This window comes from Sturnus vulgaris, chromosome 8 (genome assembly GCF_052056855.1).
Source record: "Sturnus vulgaris isolate bStuVul1 chromosome 8, bStuVul1.hap1, whole genome shotgun sequence".
NCBI classification, from domain to species: domain Eukaryota; kingdom Metazoa; phylum Chordata; class Aves; order Passeriformes; family Sturnidae; genus Sturnus; species Sturnus vulgaris.
This window is the reverse complement of record NC_142250.1, coordinates 11,494,474-11,514,023: the sequence shown is the minus strand read 5'-3', so window position 1 is coordinate 11,514,023 and position 19,550 is coordinate 11,494,474. Positions and strand designations below refer to the sequence as shown.

Sequence of the window (19,550 nt, the reverse complement as noted above, 5' to 3'; positions counted from 1 at the left end):
CCAAAAATGGACAACTTTCAAATTTTCTGCAAAATTGTTAGTAGGAAACTATTATAAAGAGATCTACTGAAGGAAAAAAACCCCAAAACACCCCAAACCCAACATCCACATGCCAATCCTTCCTATCCCACCCCCTCACTGTCTAGTATTACAGTAGCTGGAACTAACAGAAGTTTTGATTTAGTCCCTCAATGATGCATTACCAGAACTTCTCTGTACAACTCTACAACATTGGTACAAATATGGCAGCAATAAACAGAAAAATCTCCACATATGTGGCTGGAAAACCATAGAGAATTCTTTCAGGGAAAATGAAGATGTGACAATACTTCTTACAACAGTCAAAAAAAAAGAAAAAGAGAAAACTGGGAATTCATAGAAGTCAAGGACTTGGGGAAGAATGGATATGGCATATTTAACTTGCTATGTGAAATAATTATGTCTTATTTACTATGTTCAAGCGGTGGCCCTTTAAAAACACATATAAATTAGAGTATTTTAGTTACATCACAGATTGTCCTGGGATGTAACAGTAAAAAAGGAAAAAAGGAAGGAGGAAATCCACAAAGGAACTGCTTCATCTTTCATTAAATACCTTATGCCACAAACCAATAAGATATATCCATTAAGACTAATAAATGAATTAAAGATTAACTTAAGATTTAGCTCCAATTAAAACTGTGAATATATGCCATCCCATATTAATGAACCAAGGGAAGCAGCTTTTCCTCTCAGCACACTCACTTCATCGCTGTTCCACCTGTTGGACACCACTGGGCGCAGGCGTTTGACACACACCACTTCTCTCATGTCCTCGTAGGATGGATCATTTGGCACCATGTCATAATATGGCAACTGATACTCTTCAACAATACCTGCAGGTAATTGTGAAAGATTAGGAACAATTAAAATAAATAAATCTGTATATCTACTCTCGGATTGCCTTAGCCAGGAACAAAAAATTAACTTTGTGCCAAGTTGAACCCGTCATACTCTTTTACCGTGGTAAAAATCTGAAAATTTCACAATAATACACCATAAAAGCTCCAATATTATGATTACTAACTTTAAGAGCTACGATAATTCCTTGTAGTGCCTCTGATTTTGATACCAAATGCTAAATTTGGCTTTTTCTAATCTACTACACGATACAAACAAGCACAGAGAAATATAAGATAGAAGAAGAATACAGGTGAAGATGCATAAGGAGACAAAAGAAGAGTAAAAGAAAAGCCAGGATGAGTCACAAAAATATCTGTCAGAGTATTACTACTGCTTTTAAAGAATACAAGCCTGATGACACAGCAAGCTAATTACATTATTTCCTGGTGAAGCACTGCTAGAGTGAGGGAAGGGCCTGGTAGGTTCTATACAGATATTTAAGAGTTTACCTCCTGTGACACAGCGCCGAGCCATTTCCCAGATGATCAGCCCAAAACTGTAGATGTCAGCCATGATGTATGGCTGGAAATGGTTTTTATTCAGGCTTTCATCCAGGACTTCTGGAGCCATGTAACGTTTCGTTCCCACTCTAGTGTTCAAGGGAACGTCAACTTCATTTGTGTCACTATATGAAAACATTAGCAAGTTACTGAATTGTAGAGTGTTACAAGGTATGAAATCCTGTATGGCACAACCACCAAAAAGACAATTCTCTGTCTCCATAGAACTTAAACTAATAAAAGTATTTAATAATACTATGAAAGCATCACATATTCAATTAAGTTTCAACTGCCTATATGCTGTTCAAATTTTCTATGAAAGAATTTACATGATTGCAATTCCTATGAAAGGCTAGTTTTGAATTAAAATATCAGTCTCCATTTCCTCTACAAAACTTTTATTTTCCTAAGAAGAGTATTTTCATTGTTTCTTAAAAACCTATTTTCATCATGATGTCTACCAGCATTCAAGAACAACATTTTACTCAAAAAACTGAAAAAAAACCCCAAAAGCACACAAGCAAATGATTCCATCTGCCTTTTTAAGCTGGGTATCTGGTGCATTAGGTAAAAAATGACATGAAAGTTTTCCCATGACAGAGGATTTGTTACCTGTTAAACTTGACTGCAAGACCCAAGTCTGCAATGCAGCAGGTTCCGTTTTTCTTTATCAAGATGTTTTTACTCTTCAGGTCCCTGTGTGCTATTGCTGGCTTGCCTTGTGTCCCATAGATTTCTGTGTGCAGGTGGCACAGGCCACACGCAGCAGAATAGGCCAGTTTGAGCAGAGCCCTGTTGTCCAGCGTAGTGCACTTCAGAAAATCATACAATGATCCATTTTCATGATAATCCGTGATCAAGTAAAGCTGTGTCCAGGAGCCAGTGCCTTTAATATCTGCTGCTATGAAACCTATGAAATGTATAAACCAAGTTACTAAAAATACAAAGTACATAAAATTTTGTGCAGTAGATTTAGTGGTAATTTCTAAAGCTGTATTTTCCTGTACTATAGCAGAAGATACGTGTTCCTCTTACAAAAACTACCCATGTAGAAGCTCTGATTCTAACTGTACATGAGGTTACCAGTGCAGCCTTCCAGACTGCAGACACGCTTCCAACCAAGAGCAACAAGATTCCACCCTTTCAGTAACATTTTATTCAGTAACATTTACTAACACATTAAGGGAATAACCCATCTGGTGATTCCACAGAAGCTGCCTTAGACTCCTCAAGCCCCCCAGTAAGAGCTCCTCCTCCTCCTCCCTCACCCCACCCTCCAGTAGCCCAGCAAAGTTCTGCTGCCTCACCGAGGATGTTTTCATGTCTCATGAGCACAGTCTGGTAAATCTCTGTTTCTCGGAACCAGCTGGCTTCTTCTGTGGTGAAAAACACTTTGACTGCCACTTTTTCACCCCTCCATTTGCCCATCCACACTTCACCATATCGTCCTTTTCCAACTTGCCTCACCATCTGAATTTGTTTGGCAATAGTGCGCTGAACCTAAGGGAGACAAAAAATTAAAAAAAAAAAAAAAAAAAAAAAAAAGAAAGAAGAGGACATAAGATGGAAGAGGGAAACACAGCAGTTAACCAAAAGTACCTGTCCAGGCTGCTTGTCAAGCTTGGATTACTTTAAAGTTTGATCCCATGGTAAAATTTGTTCAATGAAACTTTTTTACATTCCAGTTTTGGACTCATTATTCCTGCCTCCAAGGTATAAAAAAGCCCGAAAAGATTTAAGTCAACTCAACTTCTAACTGGAGGGTATGCTCTCTTGCATTTTATTTCTCATTTATAAACAGTCATCTGTTCCACTGGTAGATTTTTATGCAAGCATTATATAGGATGGTGAATGAACAAAATGATGAATAATTATCACAAAATGGTTTGTGTTGGAAAGGACCCTAAAGTTCACCTCCTTCCAACCCCTCTGTCATGGGTGGGACACCTTCCACTAGAACAGGTTGCTCAAACTCCCATCCAGACTGAACTTGAGCACTGCCACGGATGGAGCATCCACAGCTCCTGTGTGCAGCCTGCTTCAGTGCCTCAACATCCTCAGTGAAGAATTTCTTCCTAATATCCCATTTAAACCAACTCTCATTTAAAGCAATTTCCCCTTGCCCTATCTCTACATGCCTTTGTGAGAAGTCCCTCTCTGACTTTTCTATTGTAATGGTCAGTGAATACTAAGAAAATAAAATCTCTGAGTTCACTCAATCTGATACTTATGTTATCCAGTTCTTGTATTTTTATCTTAATGGCTGTAGGTTCTAAGTTTTCTTTCAATTCTGCTGATGCCAACAGATTTTGTAACATATCTAACTAACTGTACACTTCATTTCAATAATTATGTGAAAACGGGCTTTAAACATGTTCAGTTTGTACTTCACCCTTCATCATAAGGGCATACAAAATCATTAGCATTTTGTATGAACAAACTGCAGTGTTCTGGGCATTAGATCCAAACCAAACCTTGTATGTGATAGCGAGAAAGTCAGTGAAGAAAAATCTTCCGTTTCTGACTTACCAACAGTGGTAGTCCTGATCCACTCCCAGAACTCTGAGACTGGTCAATAAGGTCTTTTAGTGACTCCCCAGCTGGAATAAATGCTTCATCTTGTTCCAGGTCACGATTATAACAGTGCCTCTTTGCCATCGACTTACAGTAATGCCTGCAAAAGTAACAGAAGTTAAGAACTCCAAAACACTTAAAATATGTAACATGCTGATCTAGGAAAGGAGCTATTTAAACATACATGTTTTCTCAAAAGAAAAAACAGAGCAGCAGATTTTACTGTACTTTACTTTTTTGTACTTTTTCAATTGTACTGTACTTTTTTTCTTTTCTTGAAATGTAACTTACATAACTTTTAAATATTTTTTATATTTTTTAATAATATTTTAAAATATTTCTTTAATATTAATATAAGAAGCTGTTGTAATGCATACACAGGTGTGTCAGCTGATTCATTATCAGTCAGGTGGAAACCCAGCATTTTTAATACTCTCTGCTCTCAGCCAGAGTTACCAGCACAACGTTGATGATTTTGGGTTAAATGAACAGACAGAACATTGAACCACAGCAGCTGAGGCTGGAACAAGGCTTGGAAACTGCCAGAACAGTGATCACCTGCAGCAAGGGCTGGGGCTGACAGAAGCACCTGAATGAACTGCCATAACTCAGTTGGGCAATTACTTGGTATTGAAACACAGCAGAAAATCTCAGAAGCAGATGAAATTGAACTATTGAAAGTGACTGAAGACCCAAAAGCATAAAAAGCACACCTGCAGCTTACAAAACTCTAAATACTTTGTAGCGAGAGGAAAGGATGAAATTCACTTAAATTCTCTGCCATGTACATTTCATTCTACCTAGTGATGGAAACTGCTACCCACAGAAATGTGAAATTAAGCTACAACTGTTTCTAATCAACATATGATTAACTGAGTCCATTTGCAAAATAACTGTTCTGTTTACACTCATTTGCAAAATTAAACACGTTGCCGATAAAGAAATTGCTTTCTTACTTGTAACAAAAGCAGCTAAATAAGATGACCATGACAATTATGCAGACTGCCATAGAAATCAACACTGCCATCCAACGAATGCTGCCATCAAAAAGTCCATCTATTTGATAAAAAAAAGAAAAAATAGAAAGAAAAAAAAAAGAGAGTTTCCAAAGTCTATTAATTAAACATATATTGTAAACAGTTTATTAAGGTATGGTTTCATATACTGTGTATCGAGTAAGTATTTGTACCACAAAAGCAAAGATAAATTCATTTCGATGACAACAAAAAACCAAAAAAAAATAAAAACCAAAAAAAAAGAAAGAAATAAAGAAAGATTCAGCTTGAAATTTTGGAGTTGGTTGAGTCTTGCTAGTTTGTTAGAAATAGAAATTAAGGACTTAGAGCCGTAAGATTCTGAGCATATGCAAAGCAACAGTTAGAGCAGTACAACTTGCCTAGGAATGAATAAGTGCTTGAAAACAAACTATTTTCGCTGGGAAGAACAGAAAAAACAGAATGAACTTGCAATAAAGAAGTGCTAACAAGGTCTGAATAGGTTCTTTTTTTATCACATTCATAATGGTAAAAGCACAGCAGAGATTAAGAAAAACATTTTAAAAAGAGATCAGACTATGGAAACAGAATAAAAACAGATCAGAAGATCACAAGTCAAGATATCAATGCAATAAGAACAAGAATAAAAATGCCATGAGTGACTGATTGAGGAAAAGATTAACCTGAAAGGAGCAAAAAAGGAAAATTGAAAATAGAAAATGTAGTACAGATCTTCATATAAAAATTACTTAATAAGGGAAGAATAAGATGGGTGCAATATTGTAATTACATATTCTATTGTTGATCAGGAAGAACAAAACCTACAGAGCATTTCTCAGCAGTGTGAACATACAGGAGGTGTGTACCTGTACTATCAAGGGGTGGTAATGTTGGTTGCAAGTCCTGATTGCAGAAATCAGTACGACAGCACTCAATCGTTCGACGTAACTGAGCTTTAGGAGAGTCCTGTTGAAGGAGAATTTAATGAACATTTAGATTTTGAAGCTAAAACAGAGACAGGACAACGTAGCACAGACAAAAGTGTAAGCTATTTTATTTACAAGGCACTTCAACCACATCATTTAATGTATGAGATCACTCTGCAGTGGCACACAGACATCATCAATCTCTGAGTGCCTACATTTAATCTTGCATTTTTTTTATATTTCATGGAATGTTTTTTATTTATTGCACAGAGATAGATGGTTTCTACTTAAGTTGCTATTTCATACATGGGAAAAGTCTTGAGCTTAGTCAAAACCGGTTAGCCACATACTAAATACCACTCTTAAGACAAAAAACCCAATCCCTTTAGAAGTTTTTCTCTTATACTCATCATAGTAGCAGTATCCGCTTTAGAAACATCTTCAGAATGCCATATAAAAAAAAAGGAAGGGCATAAAAATGAAGTAAAGTAAGGCACTGGTATAAATCTAATTTTTTCACCTTGCACTGGAAGTCTGAACCTTCATACTTCATGCAGCCAGAAGCAAGCGTGGGTTCTCCATGTTCATCCTCTTCAATGATAGCAAAGCAATGCCCATTAGTTCTGCAATAAACAATAAACACACAAACATGTGTGCTTTACCAGCATGTCTGTCATTTAATATTCAGCATTAGTTGACCATGAACCCATTAAAAATTCTAGAATGAAAGCTTCTAAAAAAATTCTTTAATACAGTGGTTACCATCCAGTTTGAGAATGAAAGACCCACACAGTATTCACAAATAGAACACTACAGGGATGCTTTCTCACAAGTATTCATTCATTCCCTAAACAGAGATACTAAGGAAAACCAATTTAGAAATAATTTTGTTTGCCAAAAATCTATTTACATTAATTCAAAGAAATGCAGATGTGGAAAGCATAATGCCATAAGGTACCCTGAACACAGACACAGTGTGTTTTTAACTAATAGCTTTATTATCAGCGTAATGGCCTATCAGTTGCTAGGTCAGACAAAAATTAGTAAGGACTATACAGACTGCATACACTAGAGGGCAATAAAAACCAGTAAGTAAATACCAAGAGGCTTGAGAGACAAAATACTGGAACATTTTCTCAGTTCAACACTGTTTATAAGTTACTGCCTGTGTTTACCTTAAAAAAACCAGCAGTGTTTATTCTACCTCCTTGGGTTCCACAAAAACTGCCAAGTGACACCTTAGAGAGACTGAAATCTATGTTAAAGTGAAGACTCAAAGTACAGGAGCAAGTAATTATGTTTTCAATTGTGTATATTAATCCTTAAGGAAGAAAACAAAAGGGCCTTGAATATGGAATTGCAAATGGAGAGAAATAAGAAAAACAAGGACATTTTAGGACATATAAAGAAAAAATACCTTAAGCAAGCACATAATCTGTGCATGAGTCTTTTAAGATTCTTATACCTATCAAAGATAAAACTTCCCTCCTGTCTCTACATGTCCACAAGCTTTTCTTTATTTTCCCTGCCTTTCCTCCACGTCTGTAACTACTGAACATGTAACAAGAAGAACTCTTAGTAAATGGCCATGTTGTTTACATTACACTACCTTTTTGACTGCTAGGTGAAGAAATAAGCAAACAGGTGGTCATGTCAGAAGGCTTAGATTTGGGCCACTTAATACTCACCCAGCTATAAAATACCACAGGGTTACTTAAAACCTCTGTCCTTCAAAGCAGTTGCTGGTCTTAAAATGACCAGTTGCAAATTGTTTTAAGGTGTGGTGAAAACAGAGATGACCATGGGTTTTAGCACTCATAGAACAGAATCAGTTATGGTCAGATCACCTGAGAGAACCTTGGTCAGCCTCCAAAGAGGGTTTGCTCTCTCAAAACCCAAAATGATATTCTTCCAAGATCCTCTCTATCCTGAATGCAACACTTACATGCATGTGTTGTTAATAGCATCATCTGGACAATGTCCTGAGCAGTAGCATTTAAGAAAAGGCAAGGTGTCCTCTGGAGCTAGTGTTACTCCATTTGCTTGTTTCTTTTGGTCAGAATTTGTCTTCATTCCTGTACCATGAAGCATGCTGTCTAGCTTTTGACCTGGACACAAAAAAACAAAAAAAAAGTTTGCATCTCTTTGACAACTGTTCAAGAGTTTTACAGTCAAAAAACCCCCATGACAACAATATTTATATTAATAATTGAAGTATACAAGGCAATCTCTTCTCCCAAGATTATGGTAGAAATCTGAGTTAATAATTCTATTCTAGAAATACCTAGTTGACATATTTTGTACCTTAACAGCCAATCTTCCCACCATAATCAATATAAACAGACAGATATTTTCTCTTTTCAAGGTAGGGCAGGAAAGCAGTGGTGTAACTGGTTAGAATTTTCTGAAGAAAGCTTCTCTCATTCATGCGTTTAGAAAGCCAAAATGCTGACGGCTTGATAACCACAACAATAATAATTTTATGCATGACTGAACATACTTAATATGCAATTTTCTAATTTTCTGAAGTAATTTTTTATAGATTCACAGTCTCATGGAAGAGCAGTAATAACTCCAAAATCCCTTGGCTTTTTTGATCTCTGTATGCATTAGTACTTCAAAACACAGCTAAAGTAAATCTTGTTTGCAAATTAAATTTCAGTAAATGGCACAAACATCCATCCAAACGAGCTTTCACAGAATAGAAACAGGGCTACATCATGTTCCAAGTAGCCCTCAGTTTCTCAATAGTAGCAGAGAGAAGCATCATTTGTTCTTGTTCATATTATTAAAGTCCTTTTGTCAATGTAGGTATTCAGAAGAAAACATCCCTCTGTTTTCTTAGTGAAGAACATCCAGAACAAAAATTATGAACATTATCTGCCTCATTTGGAATATGCTATATGATTACTATATGAGATGAGAACATCTTTACCCATCTCCTTCAGCTTTATCATACACAATTTTACAAACAGGAAATCTCTTTCTGTCCACCACCTTGGCTCTAAATCCTCAAGGTATGAACCAAATACAGATAGAAGAGCTGTGAACAATCACCTGCCCTGCTACAGATTACAGCAAGGTTCTGTGTGAGGCTGAGTGATGGCAAGATAAACCAGTAGCCAGTCAGGAAGCAGCAGAAGCTTTTACAAACTCAATTAGTAAAAAAAAAAAGGAGGTCATAATAAAAATCTCAGTTTTTCTAAGGAAAAGAAACCTAACCAAGAAACCCACAGTCTCTTGGAACAGATTATTGGGCTTCCTGTGAAACCTAGCAAATGTGAGCTGCAGAGTGATGAGAATATTAGTGTCCTGTTGTACCTTGCTTGAAACACATGCAGAAAAACTTAATTAACACCTTGTGCAAATACAGCCCCCTCTGCATCACTCTACTGTAACATCCATTATGTCATTCAGACAAGTGCCAATTAAATACTTGTGAAATTTGACCCTACTATACTGAAAATAGCAGACTTGCAGATTTCCTCATCTGGTTAATACAGCACGCCTAGTGCACTGTCCAATGCAGCAAAGTAATGCAACTGTGCTTCTTCTGGATACAACTAAGAGAATATACTGAGAACTATACCATCTACCTTAAAAGTGACATCACAGAGCAGTGCTTTATGTAATATATAGAGTATTCCAGTAATGCCCAAGTTAAATAGTCCTGATCTGTACAGACAGTTCACAAGAAACAAGATCCAATCCTAGAATAACAGTAGGTTATAGGTATTTCTGATTTAACCAAGAGGAATCCTGCACAATTGGAACAGCTCTTCCATCTACCTCCCACTCTTTCTACATATTTCTTCCCAGCATAAACCGAAAGGTAATTTTAGAACTGTGCTAGAGACATTACACAACATTTTCTATTCAGACTTATGAGATCCTTACCTGCTCAGAGAACAGGTAATTCTGCTTAATATTTAAAGGGAAAGCTACTGCATATGTACAAATATTGTCTGTCTTATTTTTTTAAATGACTACGGTATCTTTCACAATTGATATCAGAAATCCTCTCTTATCTTCAGGGACACTGCACTTGGTAAAACTCCTTATTGTACTTTATGATCAGTGCCTTTCATTCAGTCATCCATTTTCCTACTCTGATCACTGAATGCAGTTTATTAGAGGTGAATCCAAGGAATCCTTAAAGCATGGCTTCTCCTAGCTCAGAACAGAAAGACCAACATTTTTGTGCATGTCTAGCATCTTTTAAAGAAGCATAATTCTCTGTAAACTAACACTGAAGCCTGACTACAGGTATACCAAACTTTTAAAAAATGACATGAAATACATTTTCTCTCATTTATTAAGATAGATTGCATGACAAGATTTATGAAAAGCACATACCATATAAAATCCCAAACAGAAAACTGTATTCTAAAAGAAACAGCCATCTTTGTCTTTTGTTCAGTTTCTATAGGCAAAGATTTTTATTCAAAGCAAGAATAGGTTACAATGTCATTATTTTTGTAATGTGAAACTTCATAGTAGCCTGCCTTCAGGTAATACCTGAACTGTACAAGGAATGGGGGAAAATAATCACTTCACTCTTGCATTTTTACTTTCTAAGACTGTAAGCAGAACTCTTCTTAGACAGAAGTTTGAGTACCCAGGGAAGAGAACAGGAAAATTTTGAGGATGCTTAGGATTACTCCAAACAGTTTTCAATTTCCTCCTCCTAGGATGCCTAACTGTATCCTTTACTGCAGTACTGCAATTCATCCTCAGCACTTCAAGACAGATTAGTGTCCATCTTAAAGCTGCTAGGTCTGGGGATGGAAAGGCTTGGCTTCCATCCACCTTAGATGTTAAGAGGGCAAATTAAGGCCCTGAACTCACAGGATGCTTTATTGCTGTTTTCCCTGGTTAACACACCCTGAGTAAATGAACAAGAGAGAACTAAGCACAGGCCTAAAGAACATCTTGCTCCAAGGTTTATGTCCCCACCCTCAGAGCTCCAGCTCTCGACATTCACACTGCTGCATCTTCCCCCTGGGAGCAGGACAAGGAAAGGGAAGATCATTTTTTAGGGGATCTTGTGACACTACACTACTTGATGATGTAATTAATCTCTTCCATGACACTTGTAGGTGTCACTCTGCAGTACAGCTAAGAAATGTACCTACACAAATCTCACATAACCTTCAAAGGTGTAAGTGCAGTGTATTGTGCACTGAAACACAGCACCCAGTGACTTCAGGCACAGCAAAGCATCCTTTCCACTATTTCCTAACCTCCACCTGCAAACTGCACAGAGCTGGTCGGGCAAGATAACATACATGAGAAACAAATGAGCTATCACACACTGGAGGGCTTGTTCAAGATCCTGGATCACTTCTAGCCTGACCATCCAGCCTTGAGAATGACAGCATCATAGACTTCTAAACACACAAACTGCTCTGTAATGTGTATTTTACTGCATTACAAAGTTACAACATTCAACGAAATACCAGAGTAATGGTGGAATATTCTCCTAACTTCATTGCAGTGTAAGACACTGATGAGAGAAAAGATGAGACTTCAAATTCTGATTTTGTCTTCTGCTCTGCCCAATCATACACTGCATACATTGCAGATTTCTACAAGTGTGAACAATTGTTGCAAACAAGACAACACTTAAATGGTTTTCTGTTTAAAATTAAACTTTATGTTAATAAAATAAACAAAAATTTCAGAAGTTAATAATAAAACAAATTGTTAAAATAGAAGAATGCCTGACAATATATCATATCCAGCTTTTGATCAAAAATATAAATTATTCAAAGCACTACTTCTTCCAATCACAGAAAATAACTTAAGACTATAAAATGTATTTCAAAGAAGCACAGGATATTAAAAATCTCACTAGGTTAGAAATCTAAGTCTACTTGAAAGCAGTTTCAAATATGAATGTTAACATGGATAAATCTTAAAAATGTACTGTGCGTGACACTGCAGTGTTACTAATCGCTAAAACCCGAGTTAACCTGCTTGCAACTAAATGCCAGGACACAGATATAATTTCATTAAGTCTTCTGATCTAAGAAAAGATTTGTGTGACCCATAAAAAACCAGCTCTATGAAATGCAGAGACAGCAGTAAGTGAAAGAAGACAAATGCAAAAGCCAAATGATGCCCACAATTTTTAACTTAATTGTATCCTCTTTTTCTCCACAAATTAAGGTCCAATATGGCCTACAGCAGTCAACTGGATGACAGCTTTCTGAATTCATAATATAGATGTTGCCCATAAAAACATGTTTGTTCCAGACTACATTATCCTTTAAAGGGATTTATCCTAGCAGAAACACAGTGCTAGAGGCATTTCTTTGTAGCTACTCTGACCCATGCTTGTAAATTCCAAGAAATTTAATATTTAGGTAAGAAGAATCTTTGTCAGAAGAGCCCCTTCACCTGCCTCCCTGCTGGTGCTGATGTACATGGGGCTCTTTTCATCAAAGATGAAAGTTGTACCAGTGCTCTTTATGTTAGATATGCCCTCCTTATGAAAAAGGCATACCTCGACATTTTTATGTGGTAGTTCTAAATTACTTTTTCTTGCTTTAGGATGCAGATACTGCAAAATCCTCCATTCCAATAAGCACATTTCACCTTTCTGCATATCACAAACTTTCATAATGATTTAACATGTTCTGTTATGTGAATTAAACTTTAGTACAACTGACACAGCTTGAATACAGTACTAGCACTTGCTCCTGAAAGACAAAATAGTTTTTATAAAAATCAGAAAAATTATATGAGTGCAAAAAAGTATCTTAAATGCTTCTACAAACTCTGTGTTTGGCATTCTAACCATAATTTTCCCTATAGTGCTTTTTTATATATCAAGGCTGTGATCTCCAAAGACCAGGCATGTTAGAGGGAGCTCCATCTAGCAGAACTGGTTCCTAAAAATCACAGCATGTTCCCAGACTACTGGTTTCAAACCTCTCTCCTGCCCTTCCAGCTCTCCCAGGAACTACAGCAATGTTCAATACAGACAGGCAGCCCCTGTCTCCTCTGCTTCCCAACCTGCAGCCCTCAGCCTCTGCTCCCACTTACTCAAAAGTCACTCCTGAAAACTGCTCTGTCCTTATGCACTCTATATAAAAGCCAGAGATTTGAAAATTTCATGTATTTTTCTTTAAAGAGTATACTGCATTCTAATTTAAAGGGCTTTTAAACAATAAAGTTACTTAAAACTAAAAGCAAAATTCTAATAAAGAAATAGATCAACTTTTAATAATCCCTTGGAAGAACTTTAATCAGACAAATTCGTAAGAACACAGTTGCTGCTCATGTTTTAAAGACAGATGCAGCTATTAATTGGGGAAATCAGCAATAAACAGAACAAGTGTTTTCAAGTAATGAATCAGCTACTGACAGCTCTAAGTTCCTTCTATAGCTTTTAGAATTTTGTTTCAGATTAGTTTATACATCCAAATTCACTTAACTACTTCACTCGAAATTGAGAAAATGCATAAAGGCTTAAAATATATCTTAATATACACCTTATCTATATCAAGTATTTGAATAAAAGCAATTAGAGCAGTGAAATAAAAATCAACTTTTATTTAGTTCACTAACCAACCGTGGCAACTTTAAGTCCATTTTAATATTAACACAAATTATTTTTAATTTTACTTTTAATATATCTTCATACATATCAAGTGGTATTAATACATTTTTAGTCAACTAGGATTTACAAGGATTAAAATACTAGTCTTCTGTGGTGTCTCTGAAGAATACATAAAGGTGTGCTGAAACACATGGGAAGTAGACTTCCACCAATGAAGCACCGAATTCATGAGAACATGTTTAAGTAGATGTTAAGCACTTTATTACTGCTCCATATATTGATCAGATGTGCTCATCAATGCACTGCAACAACAAAGAAAGAACTCCACCTGGAAGAAAAACTGGTTCTCTGCATGAAAACCCTGCACTACAGGGGAGATGAAGCCTGTTTAGTGCAGTCACAAGTGTGACTCAAGTCCAGAACCTCTTACCTTAAATCAGAAAAAGGAGGCGGATGAAGATGCAGAGCCAGTCATAGATTTAAAGCTACTGCAAAGGCCTTCCACAGCAAAAGAGGACAGACAAAATGTTTTAATTGAAGAGGTTGCTATTAAATCCAACCATCTGCAACCCAGGCTTATTTCTGACTATTTCTCCAAGTAAGTGAAGAAGTCCCAAAGCTACAAAGATACAACTAAAAGGGTAACCACTGGGTGCCCCTGTTGCATAGTACCAACCTTAGAAACAGCAGCTATTCACCAATAATGTCACGGAATTGCCTCTGGTTTCTGTTGTTACTGTAAGAATATTTTCACAGTAATCAACACATGCAGCCACTTGCTTTTTCAAGTTACCTGTTAAGGAATCTGGAATGCATATATACATGCAGCTATACAGATACACTTGCTTTTATCATTCTCTCAGGTCTTGGTAAGCTCTGAAATTCCTAACATTCTGAAGAAGCCTCCAAAAAAACCCAAGAGAACAAACCATTAAGCTGGATGCCAGACACTGAAAGTACACACACTGGATTCTACTTTCTCTGCTTTTTCTTCCTCTTTCTGTAAATCACACAAATTCTCTTCAATTCTTCCTAATGAATCTTGTTCACCTCTGTCGATTGCTTTATGATGCATTTTTCTAACATCCTGCATATATTTTCCTTGTTGAAACTACTTTTTCAACTGTTTAAACTTTTCACTTTAGATTGTCTCTTTCCTATAAAAATTTCAAATGCTTTATGACTACGATCTTAATTCTTTCCTTCCCCCTGAATCTAGGGAAAAGCAGAGAGACTTGACTGTTTTTGTCCTCACCACCCCTGGAAACCAAGCATATTTCATACTTCTGAAGAAAAGCCCTTAGGTAACTTGTAAAGAACTAACAACATTTCAATAAGTTCCATTTTCCATGGCTTTCAGAACTGCCTCAGTATTGATTTGAAAGTCAGGAAAATGTCTAAGATAAGGCAATTTCTTCTTTTGAAGTTAAAAATAATTTTCAGTCTTTAAACTTAATTTATCTGTATTACTTACTAGAAGTTATTTACTGAACTTTTATTAATCACCATGATCATGGAAGGAGTTAATGCAATTTAACTTTAAGCCACTAGAAGACTTGTATATTTGTATTATTTGTATTTGAATCTAGAGAGGGAAAAAAATCCTTCAGTTGCTATTGCCTATTATTAAAATGCTAAATATTGTTTAATGCAAAGGGGTAACCATGACTTCAGCAAAAAGAACAAACATATTACTCCCAGCCTCTTCAAGGGAACAAAGGAAGAAGCTGGTCTCTTCTGCCAGAAACAGAAAAACTGCTTGAATACAAATAGAACAAGCTCTACTGCAAAACACTATGCCTGGGTATTTTAGAGCAGAAGAGACCTCTGGAAGTCACCTGGTACCATCACCTGGTCAAAGCAGGACCAACTTCTACATTAGACCAGGTTGTTCAGTCATTGCAGTAAAGTTTTGACTATTTCTAAGGATGAATACTGCACAATATCCCCAGGCAGCCTGTTCTAATACTTAACCACATTCAGTAAAAATTTATTACCTAACTTCTCAATTAAATTTCCTTTAGTTTATTTCTATTATCAATCTAAGCACTGTATTGTACCTTACCTTAGCTATCTGCAAATATTTGTAAATGTACTAGAGACTTCAACTACATGCCAAACCAAGCTATTTCTGTCCAAACAGATGTATCAAGTATGGGCTTTGAAAAGACAGCTCTGCTATATCCTTTAATTTAATATTGCAGATTCACACCAGAAACAGAACAAAAAGATCAGCATTTGGGTATTTACCAGGCTTCCTCCTCTCCCCATTTTAATGGGTTCATTGAATTGTACTTCTTGAAAGTAAGTATCTCACACAGTATCTCAAAATCAAGCACTAAGCAGTAATTGATCAAGTATGGAATGAGAATATAAACCCTTTTATATTCAAGTATTTAAATGGCAGTACCAAATTAGTTTTCTCTGTTTTCTGAAAATATCTGGAAAGCCTTGTGTACTTAAACACATGAGGAGTGCACAGCTAGGAGCTGGAATACTCTTACACACAGACCAACTAGGGACATGTATGGCTGCTGGACATGCAGGGCACTGCTGCATGGTTTTTTTCAATTCAACCCAATTTGACAGAGGAGTTAAAGTTCTAATGTTTTTGATAATTCATAACTTTTTTATAAAGTTCAGAAAATTTTTATAACTGGTGTATGGAAAGACAACAGACATACAAATGAGTATCTTCACTAACTGAAAACAAGGGTATCTGTGAATACTCCATAGCCTCACCTTGGCCCATGAAATAGGCACAACAAGTTAATTTAGATTAGTTATGCCACACTACCTCTAGGCTGCTGGGAGCATCAAAAGGCATGAGGAACTCTACACTGCAAGTTCTTCAGTGGGTCAAGTTAAAGGGATCAAATTTTCACACAGAGGGAATTGAAATTCATAAAGAAAAACCTTCACTACTGCTACTCATCCAACTTGCTCCGTGGTGTACTAGGCATTTTTGGTACTGTTTCTATTTAAGTATTTGCTAAAATAGACCGAATCTATACTACAATGAATGACCACTAGAATTTCCTTCTTTTTAGGGAAGCATCCATATGGCATATCAGGCCAGTAAAGTCATCTGCTTGCAAAAGAAACTCCAAAATAATAAAAAAAAATCTTGCTTCAACCACTGGAAAACACATAATTCTCTTACAAATCAGAAAGATTTACCTTATTTCAACTGGTTTATATTTACCTTGAACATGGAGAATGATAAGCAGATAGGCTCCAAGCAATTGCTCATGAACTCTCAATCGAGTCATTGTTCACTTTTAATCCTTCCTGTGCAGGGCAAGCGGCCCTTCTGCTTGACAAGTGCTAAGCTCAGTCTGTTTGGTGAAGCCTAATACAGGATTTGGTGCTTGACTGCAAGGATGCTTCTGTAGCTTTTCCACCTTTGTTTCCTGGAAAATACGATAAAACAAAATGTTTAAAAACTTCATGTATTTGTGAAACAAGAAAAAACTCTCAAGATGGTCACAGTGCTGAGCATAACCAACAAACTCAACCAAAAACTCCCATGTGTTTATTAACATTAGTAACTGAAAACATTAGCCATGTTTCCTATCTAACTGAATCGCAGAGTACTTCTGAAATATAAACTTTTGGTAACAACCCACAGGGATATTTTTATATTCCTATAAAAAATATTAGATATATCAACTCACTGGTCACAGATGTATAATTGGAGACTTGCATATGGCAGTTAGAGGTAGTATTCAATAGATTCAACACGTATATCTGTTTGAAAACTATTTTCTTTACAGAAATGAAAACTTCTTTGAATTATTTTTCATAAAAATTAAACTTAAGTGGTGACTTCCCATAATACCGAGGGGGAAACAGCAACACCATGTTAGGCCACCTGTTGAAAACTGCTGGTAGAGAAGCTCCATTGCAAAAAAACCCCAGCCTCTCTGCTGGATGAAAACTAAATTTGTATTAAATTTAACAGTTAGTTTGGTTACTTAACATACTTGTCTTGTTACTTTTTCCTCCTAGAAGAGTATTGCATCTTTAAAACAAAAAAAGACAGCACTAACTGCAATTCAAAATCATGACATCCTGGATTCGAAGATGTGCAAATTAATTCCTCCTGAAAGATTACGTTACCATATGCACACGTCGTTTGCTCCACAAATAAAACATAATTCTAGTGGGTGAACACACAGCTACGGCAGCCAAACTGAGCAAGAAGTCACTTTTTCAGGCTGCAGTAGTTGTGGTCATGTTCTGCTTACACAACTTTTCAATGGTGGTGCACAAGGGGAGCGTAATTGGGCCTCCAAGGACTAAAAAGCAGCTTGAACACCTAAATACTTCCTTGCAACAAAAGCGAAGCTGCACAAAGCTGAACAGAGCCCTAATTTTGCCTCTCCTCGGCCTCGTTTCGGTGGGGTTGACCCCCCTGACCCCTGTCAGCCCGGCGCTGCTCATGAATGCCAGAGCGGGCGTTTGCTCGGGGATGGGCAGCAATTACTGTTGGTGGCCGCCTCCAGCATCAATAACTCAATCTGTCTGTCGGCGAGACCCAAGAACTTTTCACTTTAATGAGTCTTCGGAGGCATTTAACATGGAGGCAAATTAGCGGCTGAGCCGGGAGGTGTCCGTCACTTCCAATTTCGGCGGGCGCGGCGCGCCGCCCCGACCCCTGGCCTACTTTTCACACATCTCTGACTTCTCCCTAATGCAGGCACAAAGACGGAGCCAGGCACCCCGAGCAGCGCGGCAGCCGAGGCCCCGGCCAGGAGCACCGCCAGGCTGTGATGGGATGCACTGGGAATGGCGCACTGTGCAAGCGTCCGGAGCACCAGGAGCTTCGAAGTAAACTTCCAGGGCAGGCAGAGGGGAAAAGCGATGGGACAGCAAAAATATTCACTCTTGAGTGTTCCCTATGCACAGGACACAGCATCGGTTCTGACAGTTAATAAGGAACATCCTTCTAGCTATAAAACATTAGGCCAGCAATGTAAGTGCGTTAAGTATTAATGCTTTATTCTGTGTTTCAATGGCAATGAACTTCCAATCCTCAATAAACCATGTGGAAGCTGAAAACTGCCGACAGCTTTATGCAGCAATAACAACAAAGGCTTTACTTACAGTATTTTATCAAGCAAAACCAAATAAATCTCAGTAATAGTCTGTTTAAAGTATTTTTAAAAATAATTTCTTTCTTGTCCAGTTTCAGAAGGAATATATATGTGCACTGTTGCACATTTCAAGAGTAGGAGTGTTTAAAATTTAGTGATCTTGCCCTCCAGTTTATTTTATTTTGTCCCTGTACCATACAGCATGTTACCAAAAAAAACCAAGAAAAAATGAAAGAAATAAACAATTTTAATGCAACTCACTCCAATTTCATGGTGATTTTTCTTCAGTGACACGTTCTAAGGTGGTTTCCAGAAATGATATCCAAGCCTATTAAAAAAATAATGCTCTCCACCTGCATTTTGTACCTCAATCTTCCTTCCAGTAACATTTCCCTTTTCACATACACAAAAACACACACACACACACATATATAATATTGTATATAAAACCATGTTTTTGTTCAAAGAGAACAAATTCTAATTCCCCATTTTAAAACAAAAAACATCCTTGAAAATATCCTGTATTCCTTCTCCTATTAAAGAGGAAGACTAGCAGCACTGGCTAAGGTACAAAACTGAAAGAGCAATAGCTGGAATTTCTCCAAAACCTGCCTGATATAACAGTTTAGAGTGACACAACTAAATAATCCCTTCAAATATATTAAAGCACCAATTAACACTTGGAATGCTACTCTGCCAACAGAATGATGCTGAAGAGATTCAAATCCAGAAGGCAATCCGTTGAAGTTCTCAATCTCTTTTCTACCGTAGCCATAAAGAAGCATTCAACTATAATCCACTAAAAAGTAATTTATTCATCAATGGTAACACCTGATTTTTCTGAACTGTATTTTATTATCCTTCCTCGTAATTGTTCATTGAAGAAAATGCTTTTATTATTAAAACTGTGGGATTTTTTCTGAATTGGAACTCAGCAGTGAATTCAC

At 36.9% G+C, this 19,550-nt stretch overlaps 1 protein-coding gene across 1 annotated transcript in view; it reads right to left on the bottom strand.

The window, feature by feature from the left end:
- The window catches only part of BMPR1A (bone morphogenetic protein receptor type 1A), a 70,211-nt gene that overhangs the window by 968 nt on the left and 49,693 nt on the right, over positions 1-19,550 (bottom strand). Inside the window, exons 3-12 of the mRNA XM_014877970.2 lie at positions 16,710-16,917; positions 7,883-8,045; positions 6,458-6,560; positions 5,878-5,977; positions 4,973-5,072; positions 3,972-4,116; positions 2,750-2,942; positions 2,055-2,352; positions 1,392-1,567; positions 745-875 (exon numbers count right to left, since the gene is read on the bottom strand). Of these exons, the coding sequence (XP_014733456.1) occupies positions 745-875; positions 1,392-1,567; positions 2,055-2,352; positions 2,750-2,942; positions 3,972-4,116; positions 4,973-5,072; positions 5,878-5,977; positions 6,458-6,560; positions 7,883-8,045; positions 16,710-16,776 (1,476 nt within the window). The 5' untranslated portion in view covers positions 16,777-16,917. The remainder of the gene's footprint in view (positions 1-744; positions 876-1,391; positions 1,568-2,054; positions 2,353-2,749; positions 2,943-3,971; positions 4,117-4,972; positions 5,073-5,877; positions 5,978-6,457; positions 6,561-7,882; positions 8,046-16,709; positions 16,918-19,550) is intronic.